This window comes from Tamandua tetradactyla, chromosome 25, assembly GCF_023851605.1.
Source record: "Tamandua tetradactyla isolate mTamTet1 chromosome 25, mTamTet1.pri, whole genome shotgun sequence".
NCBI classification, from domain to species: Eukaryota; Metazoa; Chordata; class Mammalia; order Pilosa; family Myrmecophagidae; genus Tamandua; species Tamandua tetradactyla.
The window spans coordinates 9748537-9767410 of NC_135351.1; the positions used below are offsets into that span (position 1 = coordinate 9748537).

Sequence of the window (18874 nt, forward strand, 5' to 3'; positions counted from 1 at the left end):
GGTATAAAGGGCAGGTATTATTGGCTTCATTTATGAAATGAGAAAACCGAGGCTTGTAGACTTTGGGGCACCATTGGTGACAAGCTGAATTGTCCACTCCAAAATTTAATGTTCTGGATTATGTGCTCTTTATGTTGTGCCATGATGGTGTATTGTCCTTGTGCATGCTTTTGAGTCTTACAGTGTTATGAGAAAGGGATTGTCCTCTTAGAAGTATAAATCTGGAAGTCAGAGAGTCATTTTAACTTGGTCTCCTACTCACTGCAGGCCTGATTTTTATTTCTTACCACGTCCATGGTTAGAGGATATCTACATTCTACTTGAATACTCTCAGGGACAGCAAGCTCATTACCTTATCAGGCATCATTCCATTGTTGGTAGTTCTAGTTGTTCAGAGTTCTACTTTAAAGAATTATGGATCCCCAGACCTGCCCTGCTTCTTTGTGCCTCCCACTCACACCTAGCTCTTGCCTTTAATGGAGACTACAATGATGTGCCCTTCTTCCACACAGCAGTCCTTCAGATATTTGCAGCCAGGTCTTGCATGTCTTTAATTTTCTTGCATGGACTGAGCATCTCTCCAGTTCCTTCAGCCATTTCTTGTTTTCCCCAGGACTTGGTTTCCCAATCCTTTGGTCTGCTAATCGCTCTTCTCTGGATGGTTTTTCAGTGACCCTCTCTGTGTGGTGCGGTGGAAAGTGCAAGAATTTCAGTCAGTTGACCCCAGCTAGAACCCTGACTCTGGCCCCCAAGGGATGCATTATATCCAAAACCTAACTCACAATTTGGGGACAGGTTAAGTGGTATAATCTATACCAAAATCTTCTTACATTTTTTGGCACCGAATTTATGTCAAAGTGGTTATGTTCCCCTAGTTATTGTGGAAGGGACAGGGTGCTCTGTTTGGAAGAAATATAGTTGGATATATACGGCTTCTATTACTCTGACTTGAATCATGTCTCCTGTTTTATATAGCAATCACCTTTTCTCTTTAAATTTCTCATCCAAGGTGACTTGCAGAGGCCTCTCCCCACCCTTTCCTGTACCTGTGTCCACCTGATAGCCAGCCAAGCAGATATTAGGCCCCTCAAGGGGTGTGACACCCCAGGGCTTCACCTGGGAGACCCTTCCCCTGCCCGTGGCAAGAGAACGCCCTGCGCCCACCCTGCTGTGACCTCTCTGCTAGCTGAGTGCTTCCTTATTTAGTGCACTTCACCTTGCCATCCACTGCTGTACCCACTGGCTTCTGTGGACATAGTTGAAAACCATGCAGGTTTCTGGTAAGTTGGGTAAGAAAGTGACGAAATGCCAGGTCCTAGGGGCCAGGCAGAAAAATAAGAGTTTCAGAGAAGACTAGTGTGCCCAGGCTGAGGGGCACAGACGTTGCTCCTTCCACAGCTGCCCATCCGAGGCCATTCCCACCTATCGGAAGGGCAGCCAGTCTCGATGACAAATGGTCGCCGTGTGGCTGCCGGCCTTGGCTCTGAGTACCAGCAGCAGCTAAATCCCGTCTCAGAGCCACATTCCCTGGAGAAGAGTTGTAGGGCACCGAGGCAACTTCTTTCCAGGCTTCATTTACCAACAGAAAGCCTACTAATCAGGACTTTACCCCATTTCCTTCCTCTGAAGAAGCATAGAGAGAGGCAGGAAGCATAGCATATACCACTGGATGGTTTTATCTGGCATGCACCGGTAGGACTCCCCATTTCTTCAGAAGTTTATATTGTAAATATTAAATTTAATCTGCCTTCTTTAGATGTTTGGTGGGCAAAAGCCCGGTCGTTGAAATCTCCACATGCCTCCCTGCTGAAGTTATCCAGTGCAACCTAAAAGGCCAAGTAATTTTTATTTTTAAGAGAAACACTGCTTACCACGTGGAACAGCCACTCCTCCCCTGAGCTGCCCTCCCCCCACTTTAGTAAATATTAATAGATCCTTTTACCTTGGGACACTTAAATTCCTTCTGCAGAGTAGCACCCGCAGCTTGTGTTACTCTTGATGAAATGCTCAGTGTTCAGACCACAGGGGCATCTGAAATCTAACCAGAGCAAGGGCTATATGTCTTGCAGGAAAGAGTCCATTTGAGGTTTTTTACCCTGCCAAATGTAGGTCCCATTAAGAGACCAGCTGAATTGACCTGGAGCTATTTTTAAGGTTGTGGGGGAACCTCATGGCTGTTTTCACCTGGATTGCCCCTTCTGGCCCTTACATATGTCTCAATCATCCCCCCCCCTTTTTTTTTTTTAACTTTTTTATGGTATAGTATAATGTATATACAAAGCAAAGAAATAAAAAAGCAGTACTTTTCAAAGCACTCTTCAATGAGTGGTTATAAGACAGATCCCAGAGTTTGTCATGGGCTACCATATGATGCTCTGAGATTTGTCCTTCTAGCTATTCCAGAATATAGGAGGCTAGAAGGCTAAAATATTTTTTTATCATCACAATTAACCTTTTTTCCTTCTTTTTTTTTGTCAAAAACGATATATATACAAAAAAATAAATTTCAAAGCGTGGCAGTGCTGTGCTTTAGTTTAATTGTAAAATGTATTTCAGAGTTTGACATGGTCAGTCCTCCCTTTTTAACAACCTGACTCCCAAATCGCAGCCTAGAAGGGAGACTGGGGAATGGTGGGATGGGTTCTGGTACTACCACATATCCTGGCTGAAGGGCCCAGGTGTGGAGAATATTCCATAGCACCCTCCAAGGAGCTTCTCTGGGAGTGACATGGGCTTGGTGAGAGCTGTTTACTGAGAACAGCTGGGGGCCCTTGGGTGGTGGTTGGGACAGCAGTTCACAGTCAGCGCAGGCCTGCATGTGCTGCTTTACAAAGACCCGCTGAGTGGTGTGGCTTCCTGTGCACGTTGCAGGCCGGCCCTGCCCTGTCTACAGCTCATATCCAACCGTCCCATTCCTGGGAAAGCTAGAAGTGGGCCCTACATAGATCAATCCCTTCCCCTACTCCACCCCCCCTCCCCCCCTTTTTTTTTACATGGGCAGCCACCGAGAATTGAACCCAGGTCTTCGGGCATGGCAGGCAAGCACTCTTACCTGCTGAGCCACCGTGGCCCGCCTCCCCCTCCCCTTTTTAAAAACAAAGTTAGAATTGTGATCTGTGATCTGAGTATCTACTTGAGCACCTTAGGTTTTGCTTGGTGTATGTGGCGGCACTAGGGGAAGGTGGATAAACCAGAAGCTCCTTCCAAATCTTCCTGTAACTCTCCAAAGTTTTCAGAGACCCTGGGTATTGTATCACTTCTCCATGAATTCTGTAGAAAGGGTTGGGGCTGTATTTCTCAAGGTTGGCTCAGAATCCCCAGGAGGACTAACCCAGATTCTTGAGTGGGGTCAGAGAATTTGCCTTTCTAACATAGGGCAGAGATGGTGCTGGCCCCAGTGTTGGAGGGTCCATAAGATTTAATTTTTTTGCAGACTAAATGATCCAAGTGCATTTGTGAGATTTCCTTCATATTGTATTTGCCTAATTTTCGATCTTTGCAATTCTGGTTTTTAATGGACCTCACACCCTGCCCTCTCTGCCCCCTACTTCCCTGTCCCATACTACTCCCCCCTCAATACACACACTCTGTTGGCGGGTTCCTCCCCCTCTCTACCTTTGTGGCCTCTTTCTTTGCCCCAGGACCTGAAAGCGTGGGCTTCACCCCCTTTGACCTTCCTTTTGCTCTAAGTCTGCCTTTCATTTCCATGGAAGCATCCTTGGTGGATCAGTTGCTTCTAGCAACTCAGACAGGTCTTGGCAGTTTGGGATGTCTCCCTTGGCCTAGTTGTTTATAGAACGCAAGGCTTACAGGATGTGAACGAAGTCCATACTGGCCCTTCCCTCTTCACAGCTTGGGGAGTGGCTCCAAACCACTATTACTAAGTTAGTGATGAGCTTTTAGTCTGAGTTCCTGCCTCCTGTCTAAAGAGAGGAAAGCAAAATGAATATGGGAGCAGAGAACGCTCCCTTTTTCTGCCTAGAAATGGGAGGTCAGTAACGAGTAGTCTGGACAGGCAGAAATGATTGAGAATAAATTTGTAGAAATCAGAGAATGTGACTGAGAGAAGCACATCTGTTCTGTCAAGCCCACTGCCAGGAGTCACAAAAGTTTTGCACCAAAAGAGTTTTGAAACTGGATTCATTTGGCTCTACCACTTAACCACTCTCCACCTTTGTATTCTCTTTTGCCCGGTGGAAATGATTGTTATAGGCCTGATAGGAAGGATTAAATGAGATAATGCATGTGATTTAGCATGTGACTCTCCTGCTCTAAACCTGTGAGCTGCTATTACTATTATAACTGTGACAGGGTAGGAGATAAAGTATGCCTGCCCTAGGGTTCAGCACAGAGTCTTTGGCCCTGGGGGGCTGTGGGAAGTGGAATGTAGGGAGGAAGGGGTAGGAGAGTACAAATGGGACATCTCTCTGCAATTGAGACTGAGCAGAAAGATTCCAAGAGCAGGGTTCTCTTCAGGTTTGGTTGAGACATGGGAACAAGTGGCAGAGGGCCAGAAGGTAAATTGGAGAGTCTGGAATGACAGGTGAAAGTCGACCATTTTCTCAAGTCTGGAGGGGAAGGAAGTGGAGGATGTTTTGAAGGCAGAGCTCAGGAGAAAACTGAAGAGAAGGCCCTCATGCACAGACTTGGGTGCTGGGGTTGTCACGCTCACTTTAACGTCGCACTGCTTTCCTGAATATGGGCACTGCTCAGAGAGGGAAGAGAAGCTACCCCATCTCTTAGCAGCCCCGCCCCCCCCCCCCCTCAGCCAGGGGACTAAGGTCCAGAACGAACCACTTGAGCCGCTTGAATGTGAGGCTACACCAAGGCCCATGCACAGTGGGGGTGGGGGTGGCTTTCACGGGTTGCCATCCTATCCAAGGCATAGCCTCGACCCTACGCCAAGAAACACATCAACTTCCTGGAACTCCGAGCCATCATCACAGCTGTCTTAGCCTTCAGAACACACGAGGCAGTCCTGGTTGGAAGAGACTGTTTCGCCCCAAGGTTTGCATGCGGGGAGAGCAGGCGTTGCCAGAATGCCACCTCCAGTCTGATTTGATTTGTCCCTGGCCCAGCCTCGATGGGGGAGAAGGTTCGCTTCTGCTTGAGCCCATCCTTCAAGAGATGTCTTTGCTGCTTGTTAAGCCACCTGATAGCTCAGACCATTTTAATATATGCAGTGCTCTTAAACTCTACTAACTTGTCCTGAGTTAGCTGGAAATGGGCAGCTAGGCGGTTACCCATCAATGGATCACCACTGAAGAATTTGTGGCCTTGTCTCAGTCCAGCACTGTGACTATCTTGGTTACGTGTTGTAAAACCCATGGGTTATATTGTCCGAGGGGACTTTTTTTTTCTGGGGCCTCTATGCATCATCTTAGGAACATAAACTTATCCCATATTTCCTGGGGGCCTTGGAAGTATTTGAGATTTCACTTCAAGAATCCACAGTTTCTTCAGCAGCTGGGATCCAGCCCTTTGTTTCCAGGTCTTCCTCCCTTTTATCTATCATCTCTGGGCTGCTATCTTGTTGGGCCCAGAGACAGTCTCCTTAATCTTTTCTCTCTGGCTTTACATATCATTGTTCCCTTATCTCCTGGGCTGGGGGCTCACCCTTCTTCCCCTCCCCCTTTCCTTTGCCGATGGAGCTCTGCCTCCTCCAAGTTACCCGTTTTCATTTAGAGAAAAGCCTAGGTGGGAATGCATATCAAGACACCCAGCGTACTCCCTCAGTATCTGGGAGACCCCCCTCCAGACTTTGCAGCATGCATCCTGCCATATTCCACCCACTGGGGCCATCTTCTGGGGTAAAGCCTTCCCTCACTCTTCTACAGGGTATCTTGAGGTTTCTTCCAGGAACCATCCTGTAATTTTCCACTCTCTGAGTCCTGTAACTCCCTCAGGCCTAAGTGAACCCAAAACAAACTGAGTAGGCCACTCTCGATACTTAGCATAATCTCAAGACATTTTCAGCATTCAGATCATTTGCATCCCAGATGCGAAGATTGGTGGTGGTTAAGGGTCAAGCCTCTCATCTCCTCCTCCTTGTCCTAAAACCTTCTGTTTTCACCTCGATTTACTCTGTGTCTCTAGTAAGTTACTTGGTGGGCTTTTTAAAATATGTTTTTTAAATGACGGAAGGGAGTAGATCCGAATTTTAACTGAGTCTTTTTATATTCTGGAAATTTTGAATTCCAGACACTTGACTCTGACCAAAGAATGTTTTTATTCTGTATAGAAATATGGCATACTTTACGTATTCTGAGATCTTGGCAGTTTCTAGGGGGAAAAAAAAATCCACGGAGCTATTCCTCAGTTCCCCCTGCCTCTCCAGACTTTCTTCCTAATGAAATTTGCCATGAATTTTAAAATGACTAATACTTAGAGGTGAACTTTGCTTGTTTTTGCACAGTGCTTAATTTCACCGTTACATCTCTAAGTATAGATGAGTGGGGATGCTCTGAGAGGATGTTTTGCTTGTTTTCATAAAACTGACATTGTTTTAATAAAATTGACTTGATTCCTTCCTGACACTGACCACAAAATGTTGGGTTGCAGAATGTGTGTTTTTCTGCCGGAGGCATAATTTTCATCCTTAAGGAGGGCCTTGCTTGGTTCAAGAAGTGTTAGAAAGGCTGGAAGAATGAGGAATCTGTAGGGTTAAGGGTCCCCTTCTTTCATTCGAGGGATATTTTCCTGATGCACGTTTCCAAAAGAGAAGGATTCAAAGAAAAAGGTGAAGAATTGAAGCACTCAGGTGTAAAGAGAGAAAAACTACTTTGGAAGCATCCCAAGTTTCAGAAATTCCCAGGGAACAGCCTCTAATAGAATGATTCCTGGAGTTTCTACACCTCTGCAGACCTGTATATGCTCAGTAAATATTTGTGAGCAAGTGAGTAAGGCTCAAGATTTAAAGATAACTGTGTGACATGCTGGGGGCAGCTCTTCTCCAGACACTCCCGAAGGTGATGAAAATAAGAAAATATCCCAAGCAGCTCTTTCTTGGCATGTTTTGTGTGTGCAGTGGTTTGTTTTGCCTCTCAGGTCTTCTCTGGATTTTCACTTGTCTCCATTCACAGACAAGTGAAAATGACTAAATGCCTCAAGCCTTGGAAAATTCTGCATTGTGGTCTTCTCTGATTTTTTAGAGGGCCACCCACAGCTTTCTCCAGGTATTTTATTCCCTCTTTGTTTTTGATAGCACTGGTGCTGTATACTTTCTCTGTTCCCTGTAAACTGGAGGGTCTGTCAGCTGTCAGGGTCAGCTATTAACATGCTACCAAGACAGGAGAAGTTCTGTTTAAAGCCATTCTCAAGTGATGGAACATGCTTTGGGGTCTCCCATCTGTTCAAAGCATGCTAAATTCAGGCCATTCTTGCTTGGATTGGATGCTAATCGGGCCACTTGGGTAGAATCAGCCTGCGAGCTAGAAACTTGCTTGTGATAGCAGGCCTGGGAATAAGAAAACTTCCAGGGACCGTTAACCTGTGACTCTTGGTGGTGTTGAGTAGAGAAAATTACACTTTTAATGCCACTTTTTCTCATTTTTAAAGATTGCTCTGAGTCTGTGCTCCTGGGGTCGTGGCTTTGAGTTCTGACTCTGCCCACGTCTGGGCCCAGTCAGTGGCAGCTCTTCAGGAAGGAGGGACGGCTCAACAAGACGAAGAAGACAGGTCAGTTACACTTTTTTATTGCCTCTCCTTAAGGTACAGTATCTTTGAATGTTTAGTCTTCCCATACCCTTCCCGCCTCTCCTCTCCCCATTTGCCCTTTGAATTGCCCTCCCTGTTTTCCAGAACCTCCTGAAGCATGGATGCAAAATCATGTGGAAATTGAGACTGAGTCGCTCATCTTTCTTGTCCACACAATGGACTGACACCTCAGGAAGGCCACTGAGTGTGTGTCTCAGGAAACAACCCTCCAGACACCCCCATTCCTTTCTTCTGCCTCCCCACCCCCAAAGCCAGATCTAGTGTGTTAAAAACGGGAACACCAAACCAGGCTCCCTGGAGAGTTCAGTGAAGATGGTGATTTCTTTTCTTATCTGCAATCTGGGTGTCCCCGTCCTCTCTGATTCCAGTCAGAGGGGATTGTATTGGAAAGTGGTTAGGGATTTATTTTGTTTTGTTTTGTTTTCCATGATGGATCATGGCCCCAGGGAGAAGAAAAGGCATAGAGGGAGAAACTATTAGGACTATAAATATCCATAAAGAAAAATGAGTGTGTGACCTTAAACTGTTAAAATTTTACTTTCGACTGTGCCAGGAGGTTGGGCATTAGAAGGCTTAGATGTGTTAGTTTGGGTGATAGCTGCGGTGTCGTCCGGAAAATGGGAATGCGAAGAATGGACCAGTTCTGGCTGATTCGCTTCCGGTTAAATGAACAGGTGGATGATCATAAATGTTAAGATAGATTTTTTTCAATGTAGAACAATGAGCCTGTTGTGGTTTTTGCCAGGTTCTTTCCTGCTGCATGGTCCTGAAGGGAGAACTCATATAAGGTCCGTGGGCAAACTGGAGTAAAGTCTGTAATAGCTCTAAGCAGCTAGTTATTGGTTGCCTCTGGAAAAGCTTCTGAGGCACAAGGCAAATGGTTGTTTTTTTCTTCCTTAATTTTTTTTTTGGTATGCTGTATGGCGGGGATCGCATTTCATTATTTTTCCTTGTGAGTATCCCATTAGTGCAGCACGATTTGTTGAATTTTTTTTATTTGTTTTGCTTGCTTGTTTGTTTTTTGGAGGGAAGTGCATGGACCGGGAATCGAACCCAGGTCTCCCACATGGCAGGCGAGAATTCTGCCACTGAACTATGCTTTCGCCCCCTCTTCCTTAATTCTAATTGCACTTCCAAGTGAGACATGAAAAGATCCTCTGTTTAATAGCAGTATATTGCTATTTACTTATATTTGAAATAGGAAGTGGAAGTAAATGGAGGTGATCATGGCATCACTGCCTTGTAGCATCCCAAAGCAGGAAATCAATTTAACAAATCTCTTCCTGTTCAGACAAAAGGGAAGTGGCAAGTTTGCCTGGCTTTTGTCACTTTCCAGTCTGGATAAGCCCTTGTAATTTTCGTCCCTTATGCTGGTTAGCTCTAATGACAATCACGAAGTATTCCATATGTAAGACATTTAAGTAACTTGCAAGAATATGTATCTCTGATGTTAATAATGACTAGGGAAAGATTCTTACTAGCAGTTTGACTCTGTTCAGTGAACATAATTTTGTTAATTTTCCTGTTGATTATTTTCTTTATCTTTATTTTTCCCTATTCCATAATATTAGAATATATTTTAATAACATAATTTTGAATAGAGTTCTAAGGATGTTTAGCCAATTTCCAGATTTAAACATACTCTACAACATTTTTTCCCTTAATGTAGTAATAGGACAAAAACAAGATTATCCTCAATTTTTGGTGTAAGTTAGCAGGGTTATTTTCTTTTTAGTGATGTAACATATTACAGTAGAAATATCCTTCTAATCAGTTATTTTATAATTTATTGTACATTAAAATTATATAGTGAGGGGCGGGCCACGGTGGCTCAGCAGGCAAGGATGCTCGCCTGTCATGCCAGAGGACCCGGGTTTGATTCCCGGTGCCTGCCCATTAAAAAATATATATATATTATACAGTGAGAAGTATATATGTAAAAGGATGAGATGATTTGTGTTAAGTATCCATTTGTTTGAATCAAATAATTACATGTTGATCGATTACACACATTCTAGGGAACAGAGGATACTTTTGTTAGAAATCCATTGAGAGACAAGAGGTACATGTGTATACATGCACGTGTGCACTTATGTGTGATTATGTCGTAGAGAGAAAGCTTGCAGATAAACTTTCGAAGGTAGAAATAGAAAGTTCAAAGAACAAATTTTAATCCATATAGATGGTCTTCTTACATTGGGACAGTTTATGGAAAGACAAGTTTGGTTGTGTTTTTTAGTTTTCTTTAGATTTTGGCCAAATTGTTCCTCTATTTATGGGGAAAGACGTTTTGGTAGACAATTAAAGGTAGCCTCCTTTAACTCCTACCATTCAGAAAACTGTCCAGGTTCGAATCTTCAGAATGTCTGTTAACTCCAGTGTCTTCGAGTGGCTAGAAGGAAAAAACTAAGATTGTGAAACTGTAACCCATACCACACTCCGAAATCTGTTCTGTAACTCATTGTTGCTGTGTGCTTTGAAATTTATTGCTTTTTTTTGTATTTGTGTTGTTTTTCACAATTAAAAAAAAAAGTCTGTTGACAAGGAAGGCACATTTTGTCTCTTGACAGGGGAATCACTGTTTCTAAAATTCTCGTTTGTCCTTTTGGTAGGATGTTTACTTGGGCCTTCTCAACTGATGGCCTCCATCACTTAACAAAGCTGCATCTCCAGGCTTTTCTTCCTTTGCTGCTAGAAAGCAATAAGTTTGTATCTGCTCTGGGTATCATATTTATTATATCCTCAAACCTCTGAAGCAAACCACAAGAAATGTTCTTTCTCATGACATACTAAGCGTTCACTTTACCAGCTGAGATAATGAGCTTGAATCATTTACTGCTGTTTTGGACTTTTAGAATTTTTTTAGTTCACATTAGAGGATAGTAGGATCTGGAGCTAGCTGTTGGGGTTGCAGCTATAGAATATTTCTCCAGATAAAATGAGGGAAACTGTTTACCTATAGATTATTTCTGTCCATACCTATAGCCATAGCTCACCAAATTGCAAGGAATCCCTGAGGAAGTACATTTTGAAGTGCCTGTGGGCCATTGGTTTCCCTTAGGTCCTTCTCTTCATGTCACCAGGTTTTCTTTTAGTTCTGAAAACATCTAGATATGAATCTTCAGTGATTTCCTTAACTGCTTTGTCTTTGACCAGTTAGTTTTAGAGGCAGAAGGTGGGTCCAGAGGGAGTTTGAGAATCCTTGTGGGAAGACAGGAGATGAGGAAATTCAGTGTGTGTGTGTGTGTGTGTGTGAGAATATGAGATTCAAAATGTAAAATGCCACAAAGTCTTTTTGGCTGTGGAGTGAGTGAGGCAGACAGTATTGTGGAGGGGATGTCAGTTAAAGATTTGAAAGATAACTATCAAGTTTTGAAGGAAAAGAAAACTCAAAAGTCGCCTCTCATTTTTACTCCTTATAGTTTTGTGAATAGAGTGCTCTGAGATTATGGCAAATAAGAGCTTTTATTTTTCTCTTCATGAAGTATGAAAAGACTTTTATCTAACTTTTTTTTTTCTTACCTTCTGCTTCCTTTCTAGTGTCAGCAAGTGCTACTAAGAAAAGAAAAACGGAAGTAAACACAGACTCATTTGCTTCTACATGTGGATAATAGCTATAGCCGGGGAAAATTTCATAGCTTATCATTTGGGGCAGAAAATGGAGGTAATTGGTAGTTGGGGGGTGGGGAGGTGGGTTTTTCTTCTTTCATTTTCTGGACTTGACCAGGTGTATTCCCTGCCTGTTTCTTTTAAGATTAGAAACAGGCTTTCTTACATCAGTTTAGAATTTGGTTGTAATTATGATAGGTTGTCTTATACAAGTCCAGACTCCCAATTAAAACCACTATAATGCAGCAGCAGAGTTAGGTGGAAACTGAAGATTCTCATTATTAGTTTTAAAGTCTAAAACACTCCTGTAGTAAATATGACTATAGGTTATTTGGAGGGTGCTGGCCAAATAGCAACTCCCTGGTTTCTAAATTGTTGGTTTTGCCTTTTCTAATTCTGCTTAATGAAAGGCAGAGAAACCTGGTTTAAATGACGTGAGTCCTGTTGATGTCAGAGACTCAGGAGGAAAGCAGGGTTGTTGTTTAGTCTTTGGTATGCTGAAAACTTCATTTAGATGAATGCTAAAATCATTATGGGCATTATGGGTATGTATTTAGATTGAAGAAGGAGGGTTTTAGCTTTTCCGACTTGATTTACAATAATTAGGGCTAGTACCACCTGGCTGCGACTTATACCTAACTTTGCCAGTGATCAGTCAGCAATTTCCGATTTTCAGTTCTATGGCAGAGGCTTCTTAGAAGCTTAAACCCTTCTCCCAATGACGTCAAGTTCACCCGCCGGCTTGGACGGCTCAGACTTATCTTCCATCAACACCATGATGTCAGCGGTGATGAGTGTGGGGAAGATCGCCGAGAATGGGGGGAGCTCCCCAACTGTCAGGTCCCCCCCAAAGCCTCCAGGACCAAACCGGATCGGCCGAAGGAACCAGGTGAGCCGCCATGAGCAGCGATGTTGGGTGGGCCTGGGAGAGCATTGGAAGAAAGATGTTCCCTTGAGCCCCATCCTTCTAAGACCAAACCCAGGATATGTTTGGAATTAGGCAGACCTGCCCGGAGTTCTTAATACATCTCCAGAGCCAACTTTTCATAGTTTATGTCAGTTTCCTTTAGTGGAGAAAATTTTCTTTGCTGTGGTGTAAATGCTGGTGAAAGTGCCCTTGCTCTTCGCTCATAAAGTGGTTTGGCTGCCTGTACTCCTATGGTGGTGACCAGGCAGAGAACTTGTCATAATCCTCCACTGTGCCTCACTCACATTGCTGAGTAACTGAATTTCCAAAGCCACCTCCCCTGGTCGCTTTTAGCATCTTTAGATTTGATAGCAAATAAGTGGTATTGGGGGTGGGGGGTGGGGCGCTGCTATTAGTGGCTTCAGAGAATTTCACTTAAGATGCTTTTTTATTCTTTGATTTTCAGTGGCCAGCAGATAAGGAGAACTGGGGGACAAGAGCCACGTGGGCAGGGATTGGGAAGGATTGATAATACTATAAAAGTCCATACTGAGACAGAGTCCAGTCACCTGGGTCCCCTTTGTAATCTACGTCCCACCCCCCCCACCCCCCCAAAAAGTCCGTTGAGAAATAAGATAAATCTTTTAATGAATGTCAGATGGCACATAGGATCTAGAAGTCAGGCAGAAGGTGAAGAGTTTTCATTTCTTCTTTGAAGCCCATGAACTATGAGTTGACTACTCCACATTTAATTTTTGGTTTAACTGATTTTGAGGTTATTACAAACTTAAGGGAAAAGGCAGTAATCTGAATTTGTCTAGGTACCAGGGATTGATAGGAAAGTAAAGCTTATGGAGCTTTGTGAAAATTAATTTTCTTTTTAGTTAATAATCCTACAGCAACTGTCCTTATACAGAGATCTCTGAGCACATCTCTGGTGGCGTCCTATAGATTCTTAGAAGGCTTTCGCTGCAACTTGCTTCATGGAAAAAGTTGTACCAGCCTATAATTCCATCGACAGTGTATGAGATATTCCTTTTCTCCACATCTTTCCCAGGTCTGAAGATTTGACAGAGTTAACTGATATTTTAGGATTGGAATATTGATGCCTTCTCTCTCTCTTTTTTTTTCCCTTATTGCTACATGCCTCTCTTTCTGTGGGTACCTGAGAAAATGCTTAGCCTGTATGACTGTGGCCTGAGTCAAGAAGGAGAGCTAGCTCTGTGAAGAAAAGGTTTATTTATACTCTCGCATGATTATCTGTCCATCCATCCATCTGTCTGGGTCCGTCCATCCACCCACCCAGCACTGTATTTCCGGCTCCTACCTGCAGCTAGCTGCCAAGCATTTTGTGATGAGTAAGAGAGACAAGGTCATCCTTCTGTGTTCTGCCAGGAGAAAGTAGAAAAGTGGGGAGTTACCTTCCTGAAATAGCACCGCAGTCCCCCAGCAAAGGTACAAGTTCAGGCTCCTCCTGTGCCCAGTTGATCAGTCCTTAGTTACAGTCGTAGCAGGATGCCCCACAGTACCTCTCAAGACCCTGCGCCTTAAGCAAAGTTTGACCCCAGGTTTGGAAAAGGAAGCGGTGCAGGTGTAACTGGGTCCTGTATCATCCACTTCCTTCTCCTCTTTGCTTATTCTTATACACTATGCAGTTTTTGCAGGGGAGGTCCCAGCCCAAGGTCGCACTGCATTTCCAATGAAAAATGAAGCACTGTCCTCCTTGTGAGCCAGATGGGAGGGTTGAGAGGGAGCCCTGGGGAGAAGTCCCATCAGTGCCACCACAGAGTTCCAGGACAGATTAGCCGCTGTGGGATGCCTGACGAGGGTGCCAGATTGTTTCATTAAGGAATGGTTAGTTATCACATTAGCTGCTAATTTTATCTTTCAGCTCAGGAAACACACTCCTTTCACTAGCAGTGCTGTGATCACTGCGTTTAAAATTCCCCGATAGAGCTGCTTCAAGGATCACAATGCTGTCTTTCCTAGTTGGGGTCATTTTGTTTCGTTTTTGTTGTTGTTTTAGCTTTTTTTTTTTGGTAGTAAGATATATACAACTCACAATTTCCCATTTTAGCCACTTTTAAGCCTACAATTCAGTACTATCGATTACATTCACAGTATTATGCTACCATCATCCGTATCCATTGCCCTAACTCTTTCATTATGTCACAGAGAAACTCTGCACCCATTTTAGTTTGTTTTCAAATGTTAAATCTTTGAGTTAACAAACCTCCTTCTCCCGAATCACCTTGGGTTTTGTCGATCTATGTTATGATATTCAACATACAACTGCCAGCCTCAGAGAAAGTTTGGGTTACAGTTAATAATAAACCCCAGAGTCAATACCAGGCAGCCCCACCAAGCCACTCCGTGTGCCTGATGTCTACTTCAAGGTGAATTCAAAATGATTTTTCTTTTATTTGTTTCCTTAAGAGCCTGGCCACTTAGAGGCCAGACTTTTTAACATTTATTCACATCCTGCTGCTGAGTCTTAAGGTGTACATGAGTACATGCATGGATACATGCATACGTACATACATACATATGGTCTATTCTCATTATTTGTTGTAGTTGTAGTCTATAAAGTTGCCAGGAACACTAAATTAACAAATACTGAACCATTGCTCCTACAGGAAGTAAGTTTAGATTGCTGTGAGCCTTTGGTCACAATATTTTCAGCTACTGCTCAATGCATAACTTTGTCTAATGTGTGTTTCTGTTCAAAGACACCTTAATTAATAAATAATGTCAGTTAATTAAAACTCAACTCATAGCCAACAGCCCTATAACTCGTTCCTGAACAGAGCTTATCTAAGACACATACTTCTTTCGTAAGGTACATCCCAGCCTTCTTGCACTTAGGAACACTAGCCAGCAGTACATTCGACCTGTTTTAAACGGTAAAGTCACCAATAAAAACCACGAAATTGTGGAAAATATAGCATTAAATATACCACCCAAAGCAAAACTGTTAACAGTGTGGGCATGGAAACAAGGAGATGGAAGTGTTGCTTCGTTCAGCCTCAGCTAGGAACATGTGTGTTGGGTGGCTCAAATTTTTTGCCATGCTGTGGTGCTTCAAGTGACTGAAAGCACCACAAGTCTTGATTTTGACATTATAAGTAAGTTCTGGTTAAGTAGGCAAATTTGCAAATATGAAATCAGCGAATAACAAGGATAGAGGATGTACATACATTATTGCTGATAATTTAACAGATGTACCCAGGAGATTAAACTTGACCCTGATTTTTATCTGAGCTCTGAGACTTTCCTTGTTATGAAGTGAATGTTCTTATTTTGTTGTTGCTCTTGTTTTTATTTTTCCATCTGGTGGCCCTTGACCCACTCCTTTTAAATTTGAAAGTGAGAAAATGTGTAATGTGTCCAGTTTTCAGACCCACTTCCACAGATTAGGAAAAGGTTTGTGGTGCTTAATGGGACACATGTTTGGCTTTGAAGAGGAGTGGGAGAGCAGCCCTTCAGGCGCCTCCATACGAGGCATCATCACGCACTCACTCCACCCCATCTGGTTGTGGTGCCATTTGTTTTTACAGTCTTCAGGGTGGCTTTTATTTTAATCATCTCTCATGAGCAACCACAGGGTGTTTTCTTTCTGTGCCTTGGGGTTCATCCTTCTTCCTTGGTCAGATTTATGTAGCATAGTGGTTTGGAGCATGGGCCATGGAGTTAGCCAGAGTTTTAATCCTGAGTCTACTACTTAATAGTTCTGTGGTGGGGGGCAAATTATTTGCCTCTCTGTACCCCAGTTTCCTCATTCACAAAATGGGATTTGGGAATCAAACCTGGGTCTCCTTCATGGCAGGTGAGCATTCTGCCACTGGACTACACATGCCCTCCAGTAGCTGTCTCTTAATGGCTGTGAAGAAACACCGTTTTATACATGTAGAGTTGAGCATTTAGTCAGTGCTCCATAATTATATTATTGTTGTTGTTTGCAGGGAACAGAAACTCATTCCAAATAGTGTAAGTACAAAGGGGTCTACTGAAGGGCACCTGGGGACAGGAAATGAAGACAGCCTGGCCCGAAGAACCCAGCCCTAGAAATAGCTCCCTCCTTGGGCTACCTGGTCTACCACATCTGTCTACCTGCTGGCTTCCCCAACTGTTTTCTCCTGGCTGACACTTGCCATGGTGCTGGGTCTAGCCCAAAGTCTATGTGAATTTTCAATTCAAGTGCTTCTGATCAACTGATTCAATAGTTCCCAAACCTGAGCTCATATCAGAATGCCCTGGGGAGCTTGTAAAACAGTCAGGTCCCTGGAGTTCACTTACCCCTACCCGCACCCAGTGGTTCTGATTCAGCATGTGTTAAGAGTCTAGTCAAGAAATCTTTGTATCAGAAAGCTTCCCTGGTGATTCTGTTGACATTTTGAAGCCCACTGACCTAGCTTAGTCTCTCAATGTCCCAATTCTGCATTCCTGGGACAGGTGCCCAGTCCTTGATCCAATGAAGTTTTTGGGAATGAGAACAGGCACCGTGGTTGAGGAGGCAATGATGGTCACTCTCCTTGAATTATTAAAGTACTTTGGAAAGAGAAGCTACAATATGTAATTAGTGAAAGAGGTCATCTTTTTCTTTAAAAAGGTAGAATATGTTGCTTTAAAGAAATTTGTCCTTTATATTTTGAGGAACGTAGCACAAGCCACCTGGGCGCATAATGAATTGAGCCAGTTCTTTTGTGACTCTTCGCAGAAGACTTCTTCATTTATTGGTGGTGTCCAGCAGATCCTGGCCATGGGCAGACGGGTCACAAAGATACCCACTGGGGGCACAGCTGGACCCTGAGGGCTCCTCACTATTAGAGTGGACTTTTCTGTTGAGAATTTAATTTCCTCTCATGTGTCTTAGAGGCCTCAGAGGCCTGATAGAAAAATGGTGAGAGGAGCCCAGGATCAGCTGAGGGAAAAAATAAGTTTCTTTTCTAGATCTGCTCTGACTTGATGCTTAGTTTTTAGCCATCACGTATGCATAGATGTGTTAGTATCCATCACAGACTGATTAGGATGATTCATTTAATGGTGTCTAATGAAAGTATTCATATTTATTTTGTGCGAGGCTTACTGTTCTGGTGTTAACATGTATTGATTAGTCGAATCTGCAGCACAACACTACATGGTAGATAATGTTATTCCCATTTTACAAATGAGGAAACTGAGGGCAATGAGATGCTAACTTGCCCAGTCCCTACCTGGAAGGCTCCAAAGCCCATATTCTCAGCCACTTCAGTGACAGCTCTTGAGGCACAGGTGCTGTAACATAAACAAAAGGTACTTTCCCACTGTAGTTTGAAATTTATTCTCCCTTTTCATATCTTTTTTTTTTAAGGAAACAAAAGAGGAGAAGTCTTCCTACAACTGTCCACTGTGTGAGAAAATTTGCACTACACAGCATCAGTTAACTATGCACATTCGTCAGGTTTGCTGACTTCTTTTATCTTTGTTTTAAATGATTCTTCATTAACAGAGGGTAAGGTGATTTAATCTTAATGAATGGGTTGGTGCTGTGTTTAATTTGTGTTTGGTTTTTTAATAATTTGGGATGTGATTAGGAATGGTCATTTTCTTGTATTTGTGTTGTTGTATGTGGCTTGTCAGTATGAAGCAAATCCCCTTTTGATATAATGAACTTGTAGGTGTAGATACCCCCATCCCTCTTATTTATACTGTATTGATTTGCAAGTCCTTCAGCATAGTATGTGTTTGATTGGGGATTTTTTTTTTAACTTTATTGTATAATATAACATGTACAAAGCAAAGAAAGAAGAAAACAAATTCAAACTACTCTTCAAAAAGTAGTTACAGAACAGGTCGTTGTGGGATCTTTTTTGGCTTTTCTCCTTTATTCTGAAATTAATCTTACTCCCTCTCTTGTGCCCAATTCATAATAGAGTATTGGTGAATCTACATCACATAAAGATTGCATAACAAAATAATTTAGTAACTTGGGATTGAATATAATATTCCTTTTCAGTGTATTTCAAAGGCCCAAACCTCTAATCTGTGCAGGTTTCAGCTTCTTGAATAACAACTGAGTCATGAAGAAGGAAAGTTGGATCTTAACATGAGGACTGTATTTTATACATTTGTTTCCTAGTTGCGAATCCTTCTGCTCCTAGGAAGGAGGGCTCATTACATCCATATGTGCTTCAGAGAAAGACCCGCATCTCTGAGCTTTGTAGTCCAAGTATTTTTCAGAACCTAGGGGGTGGAAGAAGAAGACCATGCGAAATATTTATTTGCCTTTATCCCTGACACATTTTGACATTAGGGAAGATATTTAAAACAAAACAGAAAAAGAGAACTGAGAGACTTCCCTAGGGTTTTATATATGTATATAAAGCTCTAAATTTGCATTTAGTAATAGCTGATTGTTTGAAGTGATCAATGAGCTTATTGCTTTCTTCAGCATAACACTGACACAGGAGGAGCAGACCATTCCTGCAGCATCTGTGGAAAGTCGCTGAGCTCGGCAAGCTCCCTGGACCGCCACATGTTGGTGCATTCTGGAGAAAGGCCCTACAAGTGCACCGTGTGTGGCCAGTCTTTCACCACCAATGGGAACATGCACAGGTGGGTGCAGCTGACCTTTTCTGGGATAGCTGGTTGGCCTCCGGAAGT

The 18874-nt window shown here is 43.0% G+C and overlaps 1 protein-coding gene across 9 annotated transcripts in view; it reads left to right on the top strand.

The window, feature by feature from the left end:
• RREB1 (ras responsive element binding protein 1) overlaps positions 1 to 18874 on the top strand; it is a 189605-nt gene that overhangs the window by 103937 nt on the left and 66794 nt on the right. For 8 of the 9 annotated variants that reach the window (XM_077143516.1, XM_077143514.1, XM_077143513.1 and 5 more), the window contains 5 exons: positions 7558 to 7677; positions 11257 to 11380; positions 12002 to 12214; positions 17583 to 17672; positions 18663 to 18826. In XM_077143516.1, the coding sequence (XP_076999631.1) occupies positions 12044 to 12214; positions 17583 to 17672; positions 18663 to 18826 (425 nt within the window). In that variant the 5' untranslated portion in view covers positions 7558 to 7677; positions 11257 to 11380; positions 12002 to 12043. The remainder of the gene's footprint in view (positions 1 to 7557; positions 7678 to 11256; positions 11381 to 12001; positions 12215 to 17582; positions 17673 to 18662; positions 18827 to 18874) is intronic. The other variant, XM_077143521.1, reaches the window with a different exon arrangement.